The following is a 22577-nucleotide window of genomic DNA, read 5'->3' as shown; positions in this document are numbered from 1 at the left end:
AGTGCGCACTTAATTGAATTTCGCGTGTGCTGCTCCACCATCCACACACAGATACTCACTCACACACTCGCGCCAACACCCTCACACAGATACACCCATACACACAGCGAGTTGTGTTGCATTGTCTAGGCCACAAACATTGCCAAGTGCATTTCGTGCAATTGGATAATTGCATTTGGCTTGGCGTCGCCAGTTGCTGGTGGCCAGCGACAGTTGCAACACCAATTGCAATTGCAGCAGCAACAGCAACACCAGAAGCAGCGGCAACAACAACAACTCCATTTCAGGTGGGCAAATTCGCAGGTGATGACAATTAGGGTCAGCCGAAAAGTAGGCAATTTAAGTAGAGTAGGAAAACGTCCTGGGGAACATTTTTAAAGAACATTTTTCTCAATAATTGTGTGATAGATTGATCTAGATTAATTTTAACCACTAAGTGCTTTACAAGAGCTATTAAAAAAAGTAATATTGAACATCGTTTTGAAGGCTTATACTTACAATCCCTTTTACCAAGTATATTAAAAGGAACTCGGCCAGAACTTTGAATTATAATTAGATTGGTTTCTTTTTTCTTTTACTTTTATTTCAATCTTTAAATTGGTGCTTACATTAGCTTAAATTAAATTGTCAAAGCCGACATGTCTTAGAGACAACTAAGAACTTCTCTCTAAATTCTGAAACAAATATTTCTAAACCTTAAAGAAAAAGATAAAAGGAAATATCAGCGATAAATTCAATTTATTTGTTGTACAATTTATTCAACTTATTTAAAGAAGATTCTACAAATTAAACAATCTTCCTAAAATATTGCGGGCCTCGGTCAAAGATCTTTGGAGATAGAAGGTGAAAGGATTATCTCTAAAGGAGGTCGCCGGCCTGCATTTGGCCTCACATTCATTCCTGCTGGCAAAGAAGTTTCCCCTCACCTCACATCCCCTGCTCTCGTAGACTATGCACCGTGTTCTTGTAACCGAATATGTATACCCTACAATCCGATTGACACATAAGCCCACAGGCAAAGGTTCTAAGGCACAGCGTACTATATAAAGAAATTATAAAACAAAGGATCATTTAAATATTATATCAGTACTTACTATCCATTTGTCCTTGGGCAAAACCCATTACGATAAACATTAAGGACACAGTTGGAAGGAACTTCATTTTCTTCTTGTTGAGTTGTGAACTCTCTTCTTCAGTTGGCTAGAAAAGACTAAAGTCGATTTGTTAAAAACACTTCTGTACTTATTGCTAAAATTTGCATAAGTTTACTTAAACTTCATTTACTAGTCGTCGTAAAAACAAACCTATTTCCACATTAATTACTTGACCTGAGCATCTTATATAAGGTGTGTTTCTTGAAAATTAGATCTTTGAACTAAAAGAACAATTTATTTTTGCTGCCAATGTTGTATCAGTCTATGATCATATTCTTCGGTAAGTTTTCGATTAAATAATTCTGGAAATAATTGCTTCATTTCTTTTTCCTTATAAAAAGCATTTTTTAAGTTTAAATTCGTATTAAATATATTTAATTTGCATTAAGGAATGCAACTTATTGTAGTTCCTCGACTTCTTAGAAACCGGTTTGATCTTACCATTATTCCTTGTCCTTTCTACTAGCAAAATATCCTTTCACAAACGCTTTACATTTAATGCAAACTCATGGCCAAAGTAAAAGCCCTGTCCAATTTGCGTCTCGTAGTTGTGCCAACTAATTTGAACCATATCACCATTCCATTACAGTCGGTTTCCATAATCTCCGCTGCTCCATGTCCGGGACATTAAAATTTCAAAAATCAATTTCAGAAATAGCATTTTGATTTGATTTAAATGTAACGCCCCAAGGTCCAAACACAAGTGGAGGGCTTTCGAGTGCGATTCCGAAACGCACATGGGAGTATTATCCGGGCACTCTGCTCCACTACTCCACTTCTCTGCTGCTCGGCACCGCAAAAGCCCCTCTGCTGTGCCTATTTAATACGTCCAAAATAATTCAGCATAAATTATTCACTGGAAATTAATTCACTAACAACACCAGTAACGGCCTGCCAGCCCCAAAAAGCCCACCATCCAACCTTCCCACCTCTCCGGCCCACGGAAATCCCTCTGATGGCCCGATGGCACTAAAACTTTAGAGCCTGGTCCTGTGGAGACCCAGGGCCAGAACATCCAGCATCCAACAGCCAACAGGCCGCATGTGCAACATTAGACACGAAATGGCAATTTTCCATTTGGCAAATGAGTTTTGCGGCCGACGGACTCCAAATATAACAATTATGCAAAATTACAAATTCTCACAATTCTAATGGAATGCCGGGATGCCCCTGAGGGAGGGAGAGGGGCGTGGCCAAAAAGGAGGCGGTTAGGTGAGGGGGCGTGCCCAACTCATTCCCGCACTAAATGGAAATTTATTGGCGCCACTTGTCGGGCCTCGACTTTTGGGAACGCGGACACATCTGCGACCAGGAAATAGCTGGCTTTATCAGGACACTTTGAAAAAATAATATAAATAAAAAAAAATGTTAGGTTACCGAATAAAAATATAACACAATTTTTCGTAGTTCTTCACAAAAGGTATTTAACTATATTTTATGGACATTTTGCTTGTATCAAGTGTGTCAAAGGAAAAAATCATAACTTATTTTTAAATGCTTATAATTAGCTCTTAACTCATAATTTAAATAATATTCAAAATAATAAATTTAATTCGATTTTTGAAAACTTTATATTTTTTTAAATAATATTTTTCATAAGAAGAAACCGTTTTTTCTCAGTGCAATCAGGTCACAACCGTAGGCAGGACACGCGCTGCCGCTGAGCACGTTAAATTATTTTGCGTGTGTAAATTTGGCGGAAATAGTCTGTAACATGATATGCTAACACTTGTGGTGCATTGGGCGGTGGGTGGTGGTCGTTGGGTGGCGCTATACGTATGTATTGTGGGTGCCACTGCCACGAACAGTCGTGTGGCGAGCACCATAAATAAAATTCATAAAATTTTTTTGCAACAAATTTACTCAAATAAATTAAAATGTCGGCTCAGAGCAAGGCGCAGGTCCCACCTGCAATCCGGATGGTGTAACTGTTTCGCTTGTTCGGTTGACTGGCTGATGTGTCATACAGAAGTTACAATTAATTTTAATTGCAATTGAAATGTAATGGAAAATGTGATAGCCCAAAAAGAGGAGCGCAGGAAATTGGACTGTGTCCATCTATTAATAAAGAAATGCTGAGTGGGGATTGTGTATAGGGAATGGTATAAAATAATTACTTATTGATAGAGCTATAAAGTCCCTCGAATTTGGATTACATTATTATTATGTAAAGCTAAAGAATTTATTAATAACAACTACTTTCTCTGTTGCCATAATATATTTTCCCACCCATATCAATTTCAATTTTAATTTTCCTAATGGAAAGTGTACTTTCCCAGCATCTTTCACTCATCTTGGTTATCTGGCAATCTCTAGCCTGACACCGTGACTCCTTTCTCCGCCCGTTTTGTATCTCAAAGATGTAGAGCTCTTCAATTCAACTTTCCCTTCCCCTCAGTTATGCATGCTGGGTGAAATTCCTCGACTAATTAAGCTGCAAACTGCATTGAGAAAGGCGCCAGCAAAACGCAAACCATCGACTCATAACTGAAGTGAGTTCATCAAGACCAGTTACAGTTACGGCCATAGTTATATGCCGAGTCTTTTGCGGCAAATGCAATTAATTTAAATCAATTGATTCGTTTGAGGACAATTTAATTGTATGCAGACGACACACAATGCATCAGGAAAATTGAAACAGAAACAGAAAGAAACCAGAGAACAGAAACGGAGATGCAAAAGCATATGAAATCGATTGTGGATGATTTGTCAGAAGTCTGTAATTGCCTTTAATTGAATCGAATTGAGTTTGAGGTGCATATGACAACATTAAAGGCGACGCAAAGTCGCCCCACAAAAATATACCCGCATGTCTCCAATTGAATTGTGCACTTAAATTACAAGTTTCTCGTTCGTTCACAATGATGATCATGATAATAATCATCATCGTTGTCGGCGTGATTGGCAAGTGAATTTATCAAAATTACATGCAATTTAAAGATTCTTTTTCTCAATTTCGATCGATGAGTGTAACCCTTTTGATTCCGATTTCGATACTGATTTCTTATTTCGATTTTAACTTCGATTTCAGCTCGGTCCTGCAGCCGCGGGCAGAGGAATGTTTTGCTACCAGTGTCCTCCAGCCCTGCATCCCTGCGGCCCTCATCCTCCGCGCCTGCCAACCCTCGACTATCCCTTCGCCGCCACCCATCCATGTGAGTAGATCTATAAAATATATTTTAGGAGAAAATATAGAGCTGCTAGAACCAAGGTTGTAAGCTGTAAATTGATTGGAACCCAAATAGTATAAAATCTGAGTTATATTCAGAATACTAATTGTTAAGAGGAACTTGTGAATATAAGTTAAAGAGACAATTAAACCTAAATATTTCTGTCTAAACCTTTAACAAATTTTTATTTAAATGTAACCCCTTTTAATTTATACAGCACAAATTTTTAAAACATATGGTAATATAATTATTAAAATTTGAATTTTTATTCTTCTTATTAAAATTGTATCTTTTCACTTTTACCCTAATTGCATTAAATAATTTAAGTATGGGATCGTAATCTGCCGGAACAGATGGATTTCCAACTGCCAAAAGTGCAATCTTCTCGTCCGCATCGAATTAAATTTAGATAAAAAGGCAATGATAATCGTGGCTGCTTTCTGTTGTTACTTTGCTGATGTCAATGGATTATTGTCTATCGGCGCATCTCGGAATATTGTAGTTACATTAACGAATTATTCTATTAGCAGCACGTTGCAGGCAGGGTAGCACTCTTCCCATTTCCATTTCCTATGCGGCATATCAGATTTCATGGTCGCACATGTCGAGAGTTTGCTGTTTGCCTCGAAAAGTTTGGCACTCGGTCAGAGGGTAAGTGCATATGCGAAATGGGGATGGGAGTAGATGGAGACTCAGAAACTGAGTGATAAATTGGAAATTAAAAAGGAAGTATGCAGAAAAATAGGAAACAAATGAAAAATGTGTAAATAGAGTCCTTCCTTAATATAAGTATCAGATATTAAAATTCAGCGGAGAAAAAATAAGTCTACAATATTATTACAAATTAATATTTGAGTATTTTTTTTTAGAAGCATTTAACTTATTTGTAAGCTTAGTGTCTCGAATATCGGTTGAACTTTTTAAATTTAAGGTTTATGGTACATAAATAACTTTCCTAAAATCAGAAAATTTCTTGCCCCAACAGAGCCGCAGAAAAATACCATTAAACGGCATTTCTATAAATTGGGTGTAAGGAAAAGCCACAGCGCAGCAATTTGATTTCCTATCTACCAGGACTCCGCATTTCCAGTCCCATTCCCAATCCAGTTGCACTCCCCGAGTCCCTCATCCCGACCAATCCGAACCCGAATAAACTTTGCCTGGCACTCCAGAATACCGAATTGGAGGACCAGGGACAGAGGCCCCCGTTGCCATATAACTATAATTGAATAAAAAAAAGCAGGCGAGGAGCATGGGCAACTCAATCGATATTCGCATGCAGAGGGGGGATTTTTCGGAGCAAAGGAGTGGCCAAACCAAAGGCAAAGTCAGGCGTCAAGCAAACGTGAACGTGTCGAAAAGTGAAGCGATCCATTCGAATTGTAATTGGGTAGCGAAAAGGGCTCGGGTATATAGAGTGTGGGGAATTTTGGATTTCAGATTTCATTTCATGCAATTATCGAATGGCAAAGCGTTAATGCTTTGGCATGCAAATTTTCCTTCGACACTCGGCATTCGGATTCGGAATCGGAATGCGGCGACAGATTTCGACAGATTGAGGCTGAGTGCTGAGGCATTTATCGAAAATCATAAATCAAAGCGCCAGCCCGCCGACGGAATCGGAATAGTTTATTGATTTTTTCCCACCCACTAACCATAAAAGGCACCGCTGTAAATAAAAGTGGTATCCCAAAAAAAAACCCAAAGCTTGCCACAAATTGCAGTGCATTTTGCGGGCTGGGGTTTCCATCTCTGAGCCGAGGGAATGTGCGCTATCTAATGGGATTAGATGGAGACTTACGAACGCATTACGTAACATCTTGGCACGTTTGCCCCCGCCGCTGTAATCCTAATCAGGTGCAAATTCCATTTACTGCTGACTGATTCAATATGACAGACGAATAGACAGACAGACGATAACTTATGCTCCCATTTAGGGAAGGGTCCTGCGAAAGGTCTAAGGTCCTTGAGGGGACTGTCGCTTTTGATTTGCGACATCCTAATGGAATTTACGGAGAGATAATTTGAGTCTGTGCTTCGAGTTTACACAGAATATTCTGGGTGAATAAAAAAACAATAATTAAAATTAACAAATTAGGTTAAGATTTTCTTATGGGTAACAATATTCTAAAAACAAGAGAGAACGCTATAGTCGGGTGCCCCGACTATCAGATACCCGTTACTCAGCTAAAGGGAGTGCGAAAGAGATGGAGAAAAACTTTGATCCGCCGTAACTTTTTAACGAATGGTCCGATTTAAAAAATTGCTTCTACATTTCGATAGGTATTGATAAACACAATAAAACTGCATTTTTACTTTTCCAAAATATTGAAATTTTTAAAATCGTATATAAGCGATTGTGGGCGTTAGAGGGGGCGTGGCACCCTTTTGAAATAAACTTGCGCTGCGTAGGAACTCCTAGAATCTGCATGCAAAATGTCAATCTTCTAGCTTTTATAGTTTCCGAGATCTCAGCGTTCATACAGACAGACAGACAGACAGACAGACAGACAGACAGACAGACAGAAAGACGGACAGACAGACGGACAGACGGACATGGCTAGATCGACTCGGCTAGTGATCCCGATCAAGAATATATATAGTTTATAGGGTCGGAAACGCTTCCTTCTACCTGTTACATACTTTTGCACGAATCTAATATACCCTTTTACTCTACGAGTAACGGGTATAATAAAAAATAAATTAAAAATCTTTAGTATTAGTAGTATAAAGTATTTCCTTATCACCACCAAATGACACTTAATACCAAAGTTGAATAAAAATCACATAATATAGTGAAAATTCCCATAACGAATCCTCTTAGGGCTCGTCTCTTCCCCTTTCGTCATGACATAACCAATAAATTTAGCTCACAAATCAAAATAAAAAATTCCCCAGAACATTTGCATAGCTAATTCAATTTACTCGCTGTTTTTTCGAGATTCCAATTCGTGATTCCTTGACGTGACACTCCACTCCCCCCAAGAAAAAGCAACCCCAAGAAGAGCTGACACCGAGAATGCTTCTCAATTGCTAAACTAATTTAAAATTTTTGCCAACGCGTGCCCGGACTTTCTAGCACTGAAATTGAGATGGTGACACTCTCCAAGGGAATTCGACCTTATGCAGGGGGAATCCTTGAGTCTTCCGGAAAAAGAAACTAGGCCAGCAGCAGCCAAGGAAAAACTATAATGAATGCTAATTCCTGGCTCTCAGATTAAGTAAGCGAAACTGAAATCGAATAAGAATTGATTTTGGCCTTGTGTGTAGATACAGAAACGGAATCGGCAGACAAAGTTGCAGACATGTATCTTACGGATACGGATAGCGGAGTGGGCGGAGCCCGGGCGACTATTTTTTCTGCTCCCAGACCGAAAATCCCTTAATGATGGTTTCGCTTGTTATGCCAAATGTTTAAAAATTGAATTATCTCCCATTACCGGCGCAGCTAACGAGCAGACGCAGAGCAGCTTCGATGCACTCGAAAAAATAATGCCACAATATAAGTTGAATACTTTTGATATAACTTCGAGCTAAAATTCAAATGGAAATCGATATTTTCAAAAATATTATTTTAATTTCTTGAAATTGTTGGACGTTTTTTGAAAGTTTTCTTACGTCCTTTCTATGAAAACCCGAATGTATTCATAATCTTACAGATATGATTAACGATATATTCAATAATTGAAATGTCGATAGAAATGGATAGGTTCGATAAAACATTATGTTCAAATCTAACAACATAATAATTCTTATTAATAATTTTCCACCGTTATAAAGAAACGTTCGAAATTTTTTCTTTCTGTGCACAATGAGACGGGTTGCTTGGGTGCCAGGGAGGTTTATGGAGATATAGATGGTTGGCTGACTGGCTTGTCTGCGCCCCTTTGCGTACTTTTTGAATCAATTTGGCAACAAGGATTTGTTAATCCTGTCTTCCTGACAAGTGCGGTTAGTTGACTTGTTGTTGCTGCCGGTGCTGTTGCTGCATGACGTTTGATGTTCGAGCTGGAAAATGGGGGATATGCGGAAATGGGGTGGTGGAAATCCTCCATTGGCTCGGGTTTTTGGCCAAAGCTTTCAGCATGAAATTCTTATTGCCCGGTTTTTGGGCTGCTTTTGCAGCTCGGCGCTCTGGGATTTGCACTCGAAACCTAATTGTGCTAATTGCCAGCCGCTTTATCGTCAGTGGAACATGTGCACTGGTCTTCTTTTTCGGCCCGAGGCATTTTCCGGCCAACCTGGGGCATTTTCCATTTGCATTTTAGGCAATTATTGGCTGCCAAGAATTTGATTAGCAAGAAAATTGCACTGCAGCTGGATGAACTGGTGATGAGCAGATGAGTAAGGTCGTGTTCGTGATTATCCGAAACGGGGTTGGGAAAAAGAAGAATAATTACTAAATTAAATGGTAACTTAAGATCAATAAATATGTGGAATAACTTAAATATATTATAGATACAAATAAATACAGAGTTTATTAAATTCAAATATAGATTATCTTATTCCCAAGATTTTTATACCCGTTACTCGTAGAGTAAAAGGGTATATTAGATTCGTGCAAAAGTATGTAACAGGTAGAAGGAAGCGTTTCCGACCCTATAAACTATATATATTCTTGATCAGGATCACTAGCCGAGTCGATCTAGCCATGTCCGTCTGTCCGTCTGTCCGTCTGTCCGTCTGTCCGTCTGTCCGTCTGTCTGTCTGTATGAACGCTGAGATCTCGGAAACTACAAAAGCTAGAAGGTTGAGATTTTCCACGCATATTCTTGGGCTTCCTACGCAGCGCAAGTTTATTTTAGCCGAGTGCCACGCCCCCTCTAACGCCCACAATCGCCCACTAACGATTTTAAAATGTGTCTGGCGCCCACACCTTTTAAGGTTTCCAAGAAGCATAAATGCAATTTTATTGTGCATATTTATACCTATCGAAATGTAGAACACATTTTTCAAATCGGACCATTCATTAAAAAGTTATACGCAATCAAAATTTCTATATCTATCTCCCTCGCACTCCCTTTAGCTGAGTTACGATTATTAGTCGGGACACCAACCCGACTAGTGAGTGACGGGTATTAAATAGTCGGGACACGAACCCGACTATAGCGTTCTCTCTTGTTGTTATTAAAATTATAATTCCAATAATATTTACTATTATAAAAATGTATTATCATCCGCCTCACGCTGCCACCTCTAATAGGAACCTAACTTTTCCCGGTCTCCTCGAAAAATTATGCTGAGTGCCCGAAGCTCAACTCATCGACTATTCGATTAGCTTTTGCCTACCTCTTTGATTGCTTGATTTAGGCCCCAAATGCGTGCTTCATTAGCAGGATATACGGAGAATATCCTTTGGGCTTACCTGAGAGCCTTCGCCTGAGATGGCGAAAGAAGCCGAAAACATTTTGTAATTATTTTCATAATTAAATATTAATCGATGGCAGGCATAGCGACACTTGCTCGGAAAATAGAGACAGAGGCCGAGGAAAACATGGCAAACAACATTAGTGCGCATTACAGAGGGTCTTTGGGGAATTGGGAAAAAAGGGGGTGGCAATGGGACGACCTTCGGCCTGGCGAAAATGAATGCCGAAGTAACAACATTTCAGCTAATCGGATTAGAGCCCCCAAAAAAGTTAACACACACACAGACAGATAGGAAAAGAGACGAAAAAGCTTAGAGGAAAAGAGACGGGCAGCTTTACTCGGCTTTGGCAAGAAGAAAATTAAAATTAAATTTTGCAATTTGCCAGCTAATTATTTATTTAAAATCAAATTGAAAATTAATTTTACAACACGAACGAACCGAGAGTCCATGGCAAAAAAGGTCCGACAAAGTTTCCGCCTTTCGACTTTCGACTTTGGTTTTCCATTTTCCGGGGGGTGGTGGAAAAACCGGGCATTTTGGGGCGGAGGTCAAGTGGGGCTGTCAACGCCTTTCCTTTTCCTCTGTATCTCGCTCTCTCTCTATCTTTCTGGCTCAAAAGGCAGTTATAAAATATTTCGTAGCATACAAAATGGCGCTGCTGCTAGAAAATTCAATTAGCCAGCAATTTTTGGCAACAGCTGGCTTTCAGCAAAAGGCAAGTGGACAAGGAAAATTCAGGAGACAGGGGGTGGAGAGCTTCCAGCAAGGGCACATCAGCAGCGGAGAAAAAGTTTTGGCATGAATGAATTCCAAGGCATTTATAGTTGGGTCATTTAAAATTTAGAGAAAACTTCAGCTTGACTGGAGATATAGAAAAAAATAATGGAATTCTATCTTAACCTATAAATAAGTTAGGGGCTCGAAAAGGTTCGAAGAAAATTATTTAAATAATTTTTTTCAATCTATAAATAATATATTTACCAATTTGAACCGAATGAAAAGCTAAACAAAGTGTTAAATTTCTAAAAAGCTTCATTTACATAAATAGTTTTTCTCAAAAATTAATTTTATATTTTTGGAAAACCTGGAACTTTGTTATTTTTAAATTTTCTTCTCTGGATTATTATTTTACCTATTTCTTTCCCAATGCACTATGGGAAAAAAGTCTATTTTTTTGGCATAAACTCTAGTTTTAGAGATACAATTTAGAAATTTTGTATATATACTATTAAGATAAAGCTGTAATTTCGGTTTTTGTTGCTTTTTGAATCGGACCATTGTTTTCATCCACCGCCCACGCCGCATATTCAAATTAATTGGCAGGGATTTTAAAAAATTTGTGTTTGTATTGGTAAGACGGTAAAATAATTTCGGTTTACGTTAATTTTTAAAATTTGTCAAAAAAAAAAAATTGGTGTCATGTACAAGAAAAGTGAAATATTATCTTAGAGCAGATGCCAATTTTACCTTTAACGGGGGTCCAGCTTCTTTATATTTGAGTCCTTTGCAGCCAGGATTTTCACTTGACTTGTCCCTTTCCATGAATTCAATTTTTAAGATTAATGAAAGCCACTTAGATTGTTTTTTTATTTAAAAAAATATTTTTTTTATGTTTATAAGTTGCTGGATTTAAGTCATTTTTTTTAAGAAACGTGCAAAAAGTTGCAAAAATGATTAGTTTTGCGATATTAAGGATACATTTGGTAATAACTTTGCGTTTTTAGCTTTTTGCAACTTTGTGCCATTTATAAGTTGTACACCACGGAACACAAACAAACTTGTTAGTTTTAAGCTAAAAAGATACACATTTTAAACAGTTCACAGTTGGACAACAAGCCACAATAATCAAAACATGTAATCTAAGATACATTTATAAATACCTTTGCTACGATTTGACATGATCAGAAATAATAAACCATTTTGTTGCTCCACAAAATAAGCACTGAAAGTTTGCAAAGATTTTTCACTAATTTACGCACACAACAAAGTCAATCAAACAGCTGACTTTGTTCGTTTATCAACCTTATAGTGTTGCTAGTAAAAAATCTTAGATAACTGTTCTTGGCTAATTAGGGTATGTAAATTCACAAAATATATTTTATTTTTAAAAATAATTTGTAAAATAAGTTGATTTTATGCCAAAAAAATTGACTTTTTTCCCATAGTGCAATGCCCGAATTAAAAATCCCCCATAAACTATTTAATTCATGGCGAAGCTGGTGAAGACATATCCCAGCTTAGTGGCACTTATGCCCCTACACCTTGGTGAAACTAGTTGAGTTAATAGGGCTAATGCAACACCTTACATATGGCTAATACCCCTGGCTTCCTGCAATCTGCTTTTCCTCAGATACCAGCTACTCGTATCATCCTGCCATCCACGATGAGACTTTTGTCCGGCGGAAGCAGCGACGGAATCGCACCACCTTCACACTGCAACAGGTAAGTCGGAGGGCAGAAATAAAATGAAAACCGCTTTTAATTCTTAATTTCGGGCAGCTGGAGGAACTGGAGACGGCCTTTGCCCAGACCCACTATCCGGATGTGTTTACTCGCGAGGATCTGGCCATGAAAATCAACCTGACCGAAGCTCGGGTTCAGGTAAGAAAAATATATGTACCCCTTTTCCTCTGATTTGCTGACCTCTTTCGGGAAAATTATGCAAAATTCAAGGAGTTGAGTGAAGAATATTAAATCGGGAATTCAGGAACTTGGCAAAATCATATCAAATTTCATAAGTATATAAGTGTAGGACAACCCTAGAAGGGTCACGCATTCTGATCAAAGCCCTCGCTTTTTCTATATCTCTCTCTTCATCTGGAACTCTTCGTTAATAATGCATATGCATGCTGAACAGGCCCAAGGATTCGAGGATTACCAACGGGTTCGGGGTTCGGGATCTTGGGGTGGCAAGTAGCCAGCCTAATGCAATAAATGGCTTAAAAAATATTTTCTATATACTTTCTGTATGCCAGAAACAGCCGAAGCAGCAAAATATGCAAAGTTCTTAAGCGTAAACAGGAGAAATATAAAATATGAAAAACAAAAAGAATGTAAAGGAAAGTCGAAAGCAAATTGCCCTCCTCCTCTGGTTATAAAGCCCGCTTGCCGCTAAATCAAATTTATTTTCAATATAAGAGTTGGAGGAGAGTTTCGTTTGGCTTGGAGCAAAAGTGCAAGAGCCCTTAAAATTATGATACAAATTTACTGTAGAGCCTGTTAGGAAGTCAAAATAAATAGGATCTTTATAGAATGTATACACAAATATTATAGATTTTATTTATTGCACACGAAAGTAGATATTTATTACATTTAAAATATTGAAATAATAAAAGATTATTAAAATAACCCAAATTCCAAGCTAATTTTTTTCTTTTCATTGAACTATATTATCTAAACTTTCTTACATTATTCATGATTAATTTCTGACAATTGTGGCCAAAATTAGAATCACCTTTCCGACACTTAAACAACGTCACTAGAATTTATCACCACGCTTGGATCTAAATGTAAATTAAGTCAGGAAAAGATTGTTCACTCGCAAAAGACTGAATAGAAATAGGTAAGAGCGCGGGCAATTTGCATGATATTGCGAGCTGCATTTGTCAGATTAACATGACAATTAGCGGATCTACTTTGGGGGAAATGGAATACAAGTCCGCAGATCTTGGGTGGGTGGAAATAACGAATCTCCGGCCACTCGAGCACGTCGTTTCTCTGAGGCCGAAAGCAAATTATGCACATGAAAAGTGGAAGCTGGAAAACAGAGGCAGAAACTTAATGAGGATGCCACACTAACTAGACACGTTTGTCGCGAAATCGTGAAACCCACGCACACTTTGGTGGCTATTAAAACACTTTGGTGGCGTTACGACATCCTCTCCATTTTTCTATTTCCGGCACAATTAGCCCAAGCTTTTTTTCCCAGGCGTAACCAGATACTTTCAATTCAATTTGCCATATAAAAAATGCTGGCAATTTGATATATTTGTAAATATACGACAATGGGACACTTGTCGCAAACACGTGTACTTGTCAGCCTAACAAAATTACAAGTTAATAAAAAACGAACCCACCCCCCAAATTGGAGAAGCTGTCAGTTTGTTACCAACTTTCGTGGTCCGAGTTTGCAGCGTCCAGAAAACTGCGGCGAAAATTGTGGAAAAAACGAGAAAAAACTGGACAGCTTAGTCTGGGATTTCGATAATGGAATGAATGCCAAATTTTTTGATGAGGGTGTGCACAGAGTACCGCTCTTTTTCCAACCGCATTTTGACACAACGGCGTAGCGGAAATAAATTTTATAATAAAATTTATTATGTGTACTCCGCTTGATGCCCCAACATCCCCTGACTTCGGTTTAGCCGCTCACTTGCCTGTAACCTGATATATTTTCCACGGGATTTTTTCGTCTGTCAATTTTTGATGCCCCGGCCAAAGCCTCTGCCTTTTTTCTGCCCTCCTGTCGCAACGCATTCGGGTTCAGTGCAAAAATCATTTACTTAATGTATATCCCAGCGAGCTTATGGCTAAGGCCCCGGGACCCAGCTGGATCACAGGATATAGCCGTGGATATGAATTTACAGGGCACCTGACAAGGACAAAGCACTTTGAAGTCGAGCTAATGCAGTAGAGCTCTCTAATAACTGATATTGATTGATAAATGAGTGGGAAATTTGATTTTTGAATGGGATGATAGGGGGAGAAAAAAAAACTGGGGGTGAAAAATGTTGTTGAAAAGATTTGCATACCATTAGGTGATAAGTTGTAAGTGGCTTACTTATGAAATACTATTTTTGACTAAAGAAATAATATTTTGAATCTTTAATCTTTACGATTCTTGATTAAAATCCCTATTGGCTATCTATTTACCTAGATAATTTCCAATCAAATGCCTTGGGGTACCCAGTCATACATTAATAATAATATCATCTTCAATAAGCCCTCTCACTGTCCCAATAGTTATCAATTTGCCAGTCTGAGGCGATAAATAATGAAGTCGTTAACCCACTGCGATTACCGGTTCTCACATTTCCGACTACGCACCTCATACATAACTAATTCGATTAGAATTAATGTGCTGCAGCATGACAATTCGAAAGGGCTACACCCACTATAAGGCGGCCCAATCGGAAATGTAACTCAAACCACCGCCAAAGGGCTGGCAAACCGCATATAATGCCAATAATTGATAATTTATTATAATCACAGAGGTCCCAAGTGGCGATGTGAGAAGTTGTTCAAGAAAAAAAAGCCGCAGAAGATGATGAGGAATGAAGGGAAGATGCACTGGGAAAAAATCTTATCTTTTGGAGAAAAATAATAGATCTTAAGATCTAAATATTAGTATAAAAGTCTGGAAAATAATTTTAATAAATAAATTACATCTTTCTTATTTTAGGCATCACTAAAAGCATTAGCAAATACATATTCTAAGAACCATTATTTTAATAAATACGGTTTAAATATAAATAATGTAAAAAAAACTTTATAAAAACATATAAATTTAAATTAATATATTATAGCTTTATAAAAGCATTGCCAACCCAATAGTTTAAAATGTACATGTGCGTTCTAAGCACAACCTATTTTCTCCTAGTGCACTGGTTGACCGGGCTGCCTGTCAAATAATTGCATTTGCTCGAGTAATCCTTTAATGCTGATCCAAGTTGATGGCCGTCGAATCGAATCGAGTCTGCCTTATGTTGGCCTCAGGATATGGGCGGTATGGTTTCAGGGGAAGAACTCCAGGATTCCTGGATGCCGGGGGAAGGGGAAAAGGGGTGGTGCGTGTGGTGTTGGCTGCTGCGGTAGCCCAATTATTGTTGCAAAGGGTTCAGTTTAGCCGAGAGCGAAATGCGTTTGATATTAACACATCTGTTCATTCATTCCACTTGAGCTGCGTCATCGAGGTCCTTGGTTTTTGGTTTCTGGTCGTTGCTACTTGGTCCTTGGTCCTTGGGTGTTGTTTGCATTGAGTGTTCCGGGATCGGGACAAACTGTTTGCGGAAGCTAATGCTGCGCACTTGTCCGTAATTACCCCATAGACGACCTCCTGCATCTTCGTCCTTTCTCCCCTGATTTTTCCCCGGCTTTTCTGGGTGGTGTTTCCATTGTTTCCTGTTGTGATGTATTTTTTTTTTGTGTAATTCGCTGTGTTACAACTTTGTATTGTTTACGCTACCCCGCTTGTTTACTTATTTGTTTTCGTTTTCATGGCAAATCGGTTTTCGTAACTTGTAACCGCAAAATTTGTGTTTGCCAAGTATATGAGAATAATTGTTTTGTTTATTGTTCTTTGAGAATTATGCTATATTTTTGTCGCTCTGGGCGTTCGGCTTGGGTAAATAAATTACTTGAAGTGGGTCGAAAGGGTTCTAGAGAGGATCCTTGAGGATGCGCTTATAGGAAGAGACATGTGCAACGGTGCATTATATTTGAGTAAGCATATAGGTGGATCGTAAAAAATATAATTAGGTGGGTTAAACAAAAATTTTAAAAATAAGCAAGTAGTATTAGCTTGTTCGAGCTTAAAAAATTACAAATGTAAGTCTTATCATTTTGACACGATCGACTTCCTTCTAAAAAATTGGGACTTCGCAATGTCCCTAAATTCGCATTACGAGGAGATTGGGAAGGTATTTGTGCAGCAGTACTGTGCGATATTCGATGACCCTTTAAATCGGGCAAACGTGGTCAGCGCTACGGACTTCTTCATGACCTTCGAGGACCAGCACATACGGGGAGGAACCAAGGTCCTCGAAAAAGTTCAGAGTCTGAATTTTCAGAAGATTGTCCGAGTGATAACCACCCCGCATTCCTTCTCGCAGTTTTTTCTCCTGAGGCCCAACGACGCAACGTCCTTGTGGCCCACGATATCTTCATATCAACATCCAAAACTCCATAACTAACATACATATATTCACATTCACGATTAAAATAAACATATTTTTATAAAAGAAGAAAGTCATTTTACATACAAATGTTTTTAGAGGTTTATTAATATGGTTTTAGGTTGACAGAAAAATTTAAGAGTGCCTCGTTGTTAATAAAAACCCAAAATCAAGACATATTTTGACAAAAACAGTATATGACGGAAATATTTAAATTGGTCTTGTGAATCAATTTTAAAGAATCTTTAAAATTATTTATGTACTATTACCCATGTAAATTTACATGGCGTATATAGACCCCTAAAAGTATACTTAGCAAGTTAATATAGTACATACAAGCAATCTTATTTGTTTGATGGAGTCTTCCATGAAGTTAAGAAATTCCAAGAATCTTAGTCTGACTAAAAGCACCCTCCCAGTTCCATAATAGACCTCAAACGATACCCTGATATATTTGAAGAGATCCAATGCCCCATCCATTTTCCAAAAGTAATTCCAAGCAAGCAATCAAGAAACTAAACCAAGCGAATTGAATAAATAAGAACACGTTAAATTTTGTGTGTAATAAAACAAAGCAAAATTGTGCATGAAATTATGATTGTGCGGGAGTGAGATGGCAATGGCCGGAGGGAGGGAGACGGACGCACACAATTGTTTTTCATTATTCAATTTTTGTCATAATAACACAGGAGCAGTCAGAAGGAGAAGCTGCTTTTATCGTTGGCCTTACCTCTCTTTCTTCCTGCATATCGCCATCTCTCTCTCGTTCTACCCCCAGAGTGCACACACACAGAGAGAGAAAAAAGTTTACCCAGCCATATTTTATTGGTAATGTGCTTATGGCATAAATATTGTATTAAGTAACTGGTGGGCGTCACCACCAAAAAACGAGGATAACTGGAAAAGTTCAGAGCCCGCTGTGGGTGGTTGTGGGTGGGTGGAGACTTACTTCCCTTTTTGGGGGTTGGATTGTGCGCAATTTATTGTTTGCCCAGGCAAAAGGGAGTTGGGGAAAAATACAGGATACAGGGGCAACATGGCGGCCAGAAGAGAGAGAAAATGGCTGGGGCTTTTCGCCTGGAGGCGGGAAGAATGCTGAAATTGTTTTACGCTGCGTTATGATTACAACAATGGAGCCAAAATGCCAACTTTTGCACAATGTCTAATTTGAATTTTGATTAGGAAACTTACTTACACACACACATACACTTACACAGAGAACCGAGCACATAGAGAGTGATTTTCATTCAAGATGGCGGCAGAGCACGGGAAATCCCATTAGAGGGCGCTCTAAGCTGGGGAATCAACGCAAACCGGAACTAAAAGCAAACAAAACGAACGGGAAGTAAGGAAAATTGGGGAAAATTTGGGGGGGATAAAGGAAACACGCGCGCATAAGCAAGCAATCCAAAGGATGTGTCTAAGGATTCGAGGGCATTGTCTTGATTGAGCCTCATTAGAGCGTGCATGTGTGTGTTCCCTCCGCCTGGAAAAACTCAACCCCCACCCCTAGCCCAATTTAGGCGCTGATTACAAGCCAAATTTGTTTTGTCTTCCTTAGGAAAATTGAAAATCAGATTTTGTTTGTTTACGTCTTAGATTGGCCGGGAAAGACAAAGGGGAAAAAGGAAAAACACAATACAATTTTTTAGGGTGGTAGCTATGGCAAATTGTTAAAGTTTCTGAGGTGGAAAATTTCGTTTGTGTGTGTGGGGAAAGTTTTTCAATTTTCCATTGGCTGGCAGCCGGCGACTTGCCCGTGGCATAAATAATAATAGACATGTGGCCATATCATGGCAATGTGCTCCAAAACTTTCTCAATTTCATTCGAGTTTCCCTTTGCTCCATTTTCCTGTACCCCGCAGGTCTGGTTCCAGAATCGCAGGGCCAAGTGGCGCAAGGCGGAGCGACTCAAGGATGAGCAGCGAAAGCGGGAAAATGGAGAGAGCAGCAGCTCACTGGATAAGGTAAGTAAATTGAGTTATAAAAGGGTTACAGAAGGGTCTTACCCATAGTTGACACCTTGAAATGGTCCAAGGTCTGGTGACTTCAAATCCCCTGAGGAGGTTTACACTTCATACTAGAAATTCGATTTTAAAAAAACTTATTTTTCCAAAAAACTTTTTTTTTATTCTTGTTTTCTAATGCTATAGAAAATACCAATAATTAAGGCATAGGTCGCAAAGTTTCTTAGAAAATAATAATATTAATCAATGTTTTTTTTTTTAAAGTTATTTTATTTAGGTTTTTAATTTTAAAATTTTATATATTTTTTTAATACTTTAATGGACCAGATCCACTATATATTGTGCAAAAAAGCCAAACATTAATATATAAATGCGCCCTTTTTTTATTCCCCAGCTTCACGACTCTCGTGAATCTTCGCCAGACATTACGGGTGAAATAGACGACGACATGGATGAGTTACCGCCTCGTCAGCGGTCACACAGTCCGCTGGCCAACGGGCAAATGGAGCAGCAGCACTCCCACTCGCATTCGCACTCGCATTCCCGCAGTCCTGGCGGCGGCGGAGGGATGCACTTGGATTCCAGCGACAATGAGCGTCCGTTGTCCTCCAATCAGCTGACCGCCACCCCGCACTCTGCCTCCCAGTCGCTGGGCTCCATCAGTGCCGGATCGCCATCCCCATCGGGAATGCACAGGGAGCACAGGGAGCATACGCCCCTGGCTGGCAGTGGGGGTCAGGGGCCGAGCAGCCCCTCAAACTCACGGAACACCGACTCACCCATCGAGGTGGGAGGACCCATGTCCTTGACCACGGGCTCAAGGATGCCCGTATCCTCCAACAACTCGGCCTCGTCTACGCCCACGCCCACCACCCCGCACGCCCCCCAGATGCCGCATTCTTCGGCTGCTGCGGCGGCCGCTTTTGGAAGCCACATCTTCGGAAGCTTTGGAGGAGGCAGCAACGCCAGCGATAGGTAAGTCAATCATAAGTGCTATAATGGTTTTGAAATTAAAGAAGTCGCTTAATTTTATCTGCCAAATTGCGAATATTAAATAATAATGTTAAGTAATATATTTTGGGTAAAATAATATACCTTCAAACTTAAATTCGATACAAAATGATTTAGAAATAATATGAATCATTAAATTCTAATCGAGATTGGATTAGCGATACATTTTTAAGATAAATTGAAAATAAGATTTAAATTTTATCCCAACAAAGTTCACTAAAATTTGATCGGTAAAAATAATCGATACAATTTTTTAAATGTGCATATATTTTTAATCAAAATTCCTTTTTTAAAAACTCCCGATAGTTTAAATTTAATCACAGACACTGAAACACCCTACAGTCTATACAATCTCAACCAATAAAAACGAATCAAAACTTCCGGCGATAATCAATTCGAAGAGCACTATCGTCCGAGTCATTTATCTTTCGGTCCACCAAAGGATACCCAGGATATCCATCCAGCATATCCCACATATGGCTGAGACAATGGCGGGAGTTCCGCCGATGATTAGACACTGGGCACCCTCGGGATTGCACGTGTCGGCCATATCGATGATGACCGGCATCATTAGCGGGGGGTCAGGATGGTCGGGGACTTATAGAAAGGGATTCGGGGGTGGAGACTGCTCTCTTAATGTTTCCGCTGGCGCACACGACATCCGTTGACCGGAAGTGCGCCAATGGAATTTAAACGTTTTCCATCCAAAACATTAAGTAGAACGCCTTCCGCTGCGCACGCCTGTTCAATAACCCGTGAGTCGGAAAAATCCAACGGGAAAAAGACAGGGAGTCGAGAATCAAGAGATAAACACAGCAGGAGTCGATGGCACACAGACACTGAGGGAAAATTTTTGTAAAGGAAAATAAAATGTTTACTTTTTTATTTTTTAAAAACAAAGACATAATTTTACAAATATTAAGAATTATTGTAATGTAATGTAATATTTTTTAAAATGTCTTCTAAAGACTATAAAAATCCCTTAATACTTAAATTAGTTTTAATTAGTAATCGCCACTTTTATAACCCATTTTTCCCAGTGAAACCAAAGTAAAGATGCGAAAAACATGGGATCGGTAGTCAAGAATCGCATTGTCCACCCGGCCAAGCATCTAATGTCATTACTGCTCTCATTGCGGTCATTGTCTGGCTGCCTCCCCCAAATCCAACCCCTCCTCCCGCTTAATCAATTGCTAATTTAGTCATCGTCCCCAGAAAAAATAAGACGGTATTAAAAAGAGAGGAAAGATGAAAAAGAAAGATAGATGGCTACACTGGCACTGCCCACTTAGGGGTGATATTTTGTCGCAATTTCCCCGTTTTGTCGGATTTTTGTAAATATTTGCCAGGGGTTGAAAAGCAGTTCTCCTTCGTTTTTCCCGGCAGTTGTTTTTGTCCCAGCTTGATGACAAAATGCGACACTTGCCATAAATTTTATTGTTTGTTTGTCTAATTCCTTTGTAAGTGGAGGCTTAATGACACGCAGGCAATTAGCAGATCGTTGGGTTTATAATCGTTTAGGCTGCCCGAAAAAAAAGGGGCGGAACGAGTGAGGGTGCTGAATCGGACATAATCGTGAGGGGTTGAGGTTGTTGCAACTACAGTAGCGGGGTAATTGGCTTATCCACTAATGAGCATGAATATTTTCACATACTTACTTATTCATCATAGAATTTGAATTAAGTGCCAAATACATTTTTTCCAATTTATGGATTTATTTAAAACTTACATTAAAAAAGAAAAAATTATAACTAATTTCAACAATTACTATAAATTTTTGCAGATCAAGGAAATATTGTACTTTTATTTTCCAAAAATAGTTACACGTTGTATTAAAATATACCTTCTTTTTAGAAAATTTTTATTAAATGTTATCATCTGATTGGCAAATGAAGCTCTTTGCAAAATTACAATTACCCATAAACATCTTGTTCTCTTTTATTGCAACACATCTCTCTTCGTCAGATTGGTAGAGTGGTTCATCAGGATACCACAAGAAAAAGGAAGCTTTCTTTCCGGACGCTACGGACACAAAGTCACCCTTTTTGGCCCGATCGTTGATGCCCAGAAAGTATTGCTTCGAAGTATCGAGCTTCACGACGATGGCGTCGAATTCTTCTCTATTTTGAATAGAGGCTAAATGTCCTCCCATCCGACGGCAGGCTGAATGGGCATTATCCCAATTAACCTTGACATCATTGTTGATGTGAAAGTATCTTGATCCAATGCATTCAAAATCTGATAGAATGATTTTATTATAGAGTCCCGACAGCGAATCATGAATGGCTGTAAGCTGGCTGTCTATCTTGGTCTGCATGGATTCCAGTTTGCTTTCCAGGCCTCTTAGATTTTCCTGCGACATACCCAATTTCTCCTCAAATTCCTCTAGGATTTTTATTTGCTGGCTGTCTATCCTGACCATCCTTTGATCCGCCAACTCCAGTGCAGTCTTAACCTGGGTAACAGATTCTTGCAGGGCCGTCAGCCTAATTTGTATCTTACTCTGCTCGGCACGCGTTTCGTTCGTCATCATCACCTCACAAGAATTCCATCTTTCTTGATTGGCAGCCACATAATCCATCACTGAACTCATCTTGGAGAAGCAATGCCCCGTGCAGCGGGCTTCCAAGTCCTCCGATTGGCTTCTGTTCGGGATTCCTGCTAGAGAGCCTGTAGGATGCCACGCCATTAACGCCAGAACGGACAAAAATTTAATCATTTTTGCGATTATTTTATAGTAAGCTTTCACTTTGAGATGGTAACTAAATTGTTGGGGCTTCAACGCCCCATTTTATACCCATCTGTCATGTGATTCTTACTTTAATCTATTTAAGCCCCGATAACCTTTAAACGTATATGAATGGTTTGAAATTATGTCGCAAAAATAAGATTATATTTTATTTGAAATCTCTTTTTCTTGAATTTTCCCTTGTTCTTGCAAGAGCACTTAAACTTGATCTTATCGTCTATCTAGTTTCACGCTCTTCCCTTTATTACCGATTCATAAAGAT

The 22577-nt window shown here is 39.0% G+C and overlaps 3 protein-coding genes across 3 annotated transcripts in view; 2 read left to right on the top strand and 1 right to left on the bottom strand.

Moving 5' to 3' along the window:
• Drgx (Dorsal root ganglia homeobox) overlaps nucleotides 1-22577 on the top strand; it is a 34735-nt gene that overhangs the window by 5493 nt on the left and 6665 nt on the right. The window contains exons 2-6 of the mRNA XM_017151663.3: nucleotides 4186-4309; nucleotides 12046-12137; nucleotides 12195-12296; nucleotides 18454-18555; nucleotides 18950-19530. Of these exons, the coding sequence (XP_017007152.2) occupies nucleotides 4213-4309; nucleotides 12046-12137; nucleotides 12195-12296; nucleotides 18454-18555; nucleotides 18950-19530 (974 nt within the window). The 5' untranslated portion in view covers nucleotides 4186-4212. The remainder of the gene's footprint in view (nucleotides 1-4185; nucleotides 4310-12045; nucleotides 12138-12194; nucleotides 12297-18453; nucleotides 18556-18949; nucleotides 19531-22577) is intronic.
• Nucleotides 722-1207, bottom strand: LOC108064242 (uncharacterized). Its single transcript, XM_017151664.2, has 2 exons — nucleotides 1095-1207; nucleotides 722-1039 (listed from the first exon to the last, which is right to left on the bottom strand). The coding sequence occupies exons 1-2, from the start codon at nucleotides 1159-1161 to the stop codon at nucleotides 780-782; spliced, it is 327 nt and encodes a 108-aa protein (XP_017007153.1). The 5' UTR covers nucleotides 1162-1207; the 3' UTR covers nucleotides 722-779.
• On the top strand, nucleotides 16232-16727 carry LOC123003235 (probable nuclear transport factor 2). Its single transcript, XM_044395131.2, has one exon. It carries the CDS (start codon nucleotides 16298-16300, stop codon nucleotides 16604-16606), a length of 309 nt encoding a protein of 102 aa, XP_044251066.1. The 5' UTR covers nucleotides 16232-16297; the 3' UTR covers nucleotides 16607-16727.

The sequence above is a fragment of the Drosophila takahashii genome, chromosome 2L, assembly GCF_030179915.1.
Source record: "Drosophila takahashii strain IR98-3 E-12201 chromosome 2L, DtakHiC1v2, whole genome shotgun sequence".
Classification (NCBI taxonomy): Eukaryota; Metazoa; Arthropoda; class Insecta; order Diptera; family Drosophilidae; genus Drosophila; species Drosophila takahashii.
Note: the sequence above shows the minus strand (reverse complement) of the source record. Positions and strands in the feature narration are given on the sequence as shown.

Bases quoted from the DNA above. Each gene is read 5' to 3' on its own strand.
- LOC108064242 (XM_017151664.2), bottom strand. From the start codon at position 1,161: ATGAAGTTCCTTCCAACTGTGTCCTTAATGTTTATCGTAATGGGTTTT. The intron at 1,040-1,094 runs GTAAGTACTGAT...TTCTTTATATAG, and splicing joins TGCCCAAGGACAAATGGATA to TACGCTGTGCCTTAGAACCT.
- LOC123003235 (XM_044395131.2), top strand. From the start codon at position 16,298: ATGTCCCTAAATTCGCATTACGAGGAGATTGGGAAGGTATTTGTGCAG.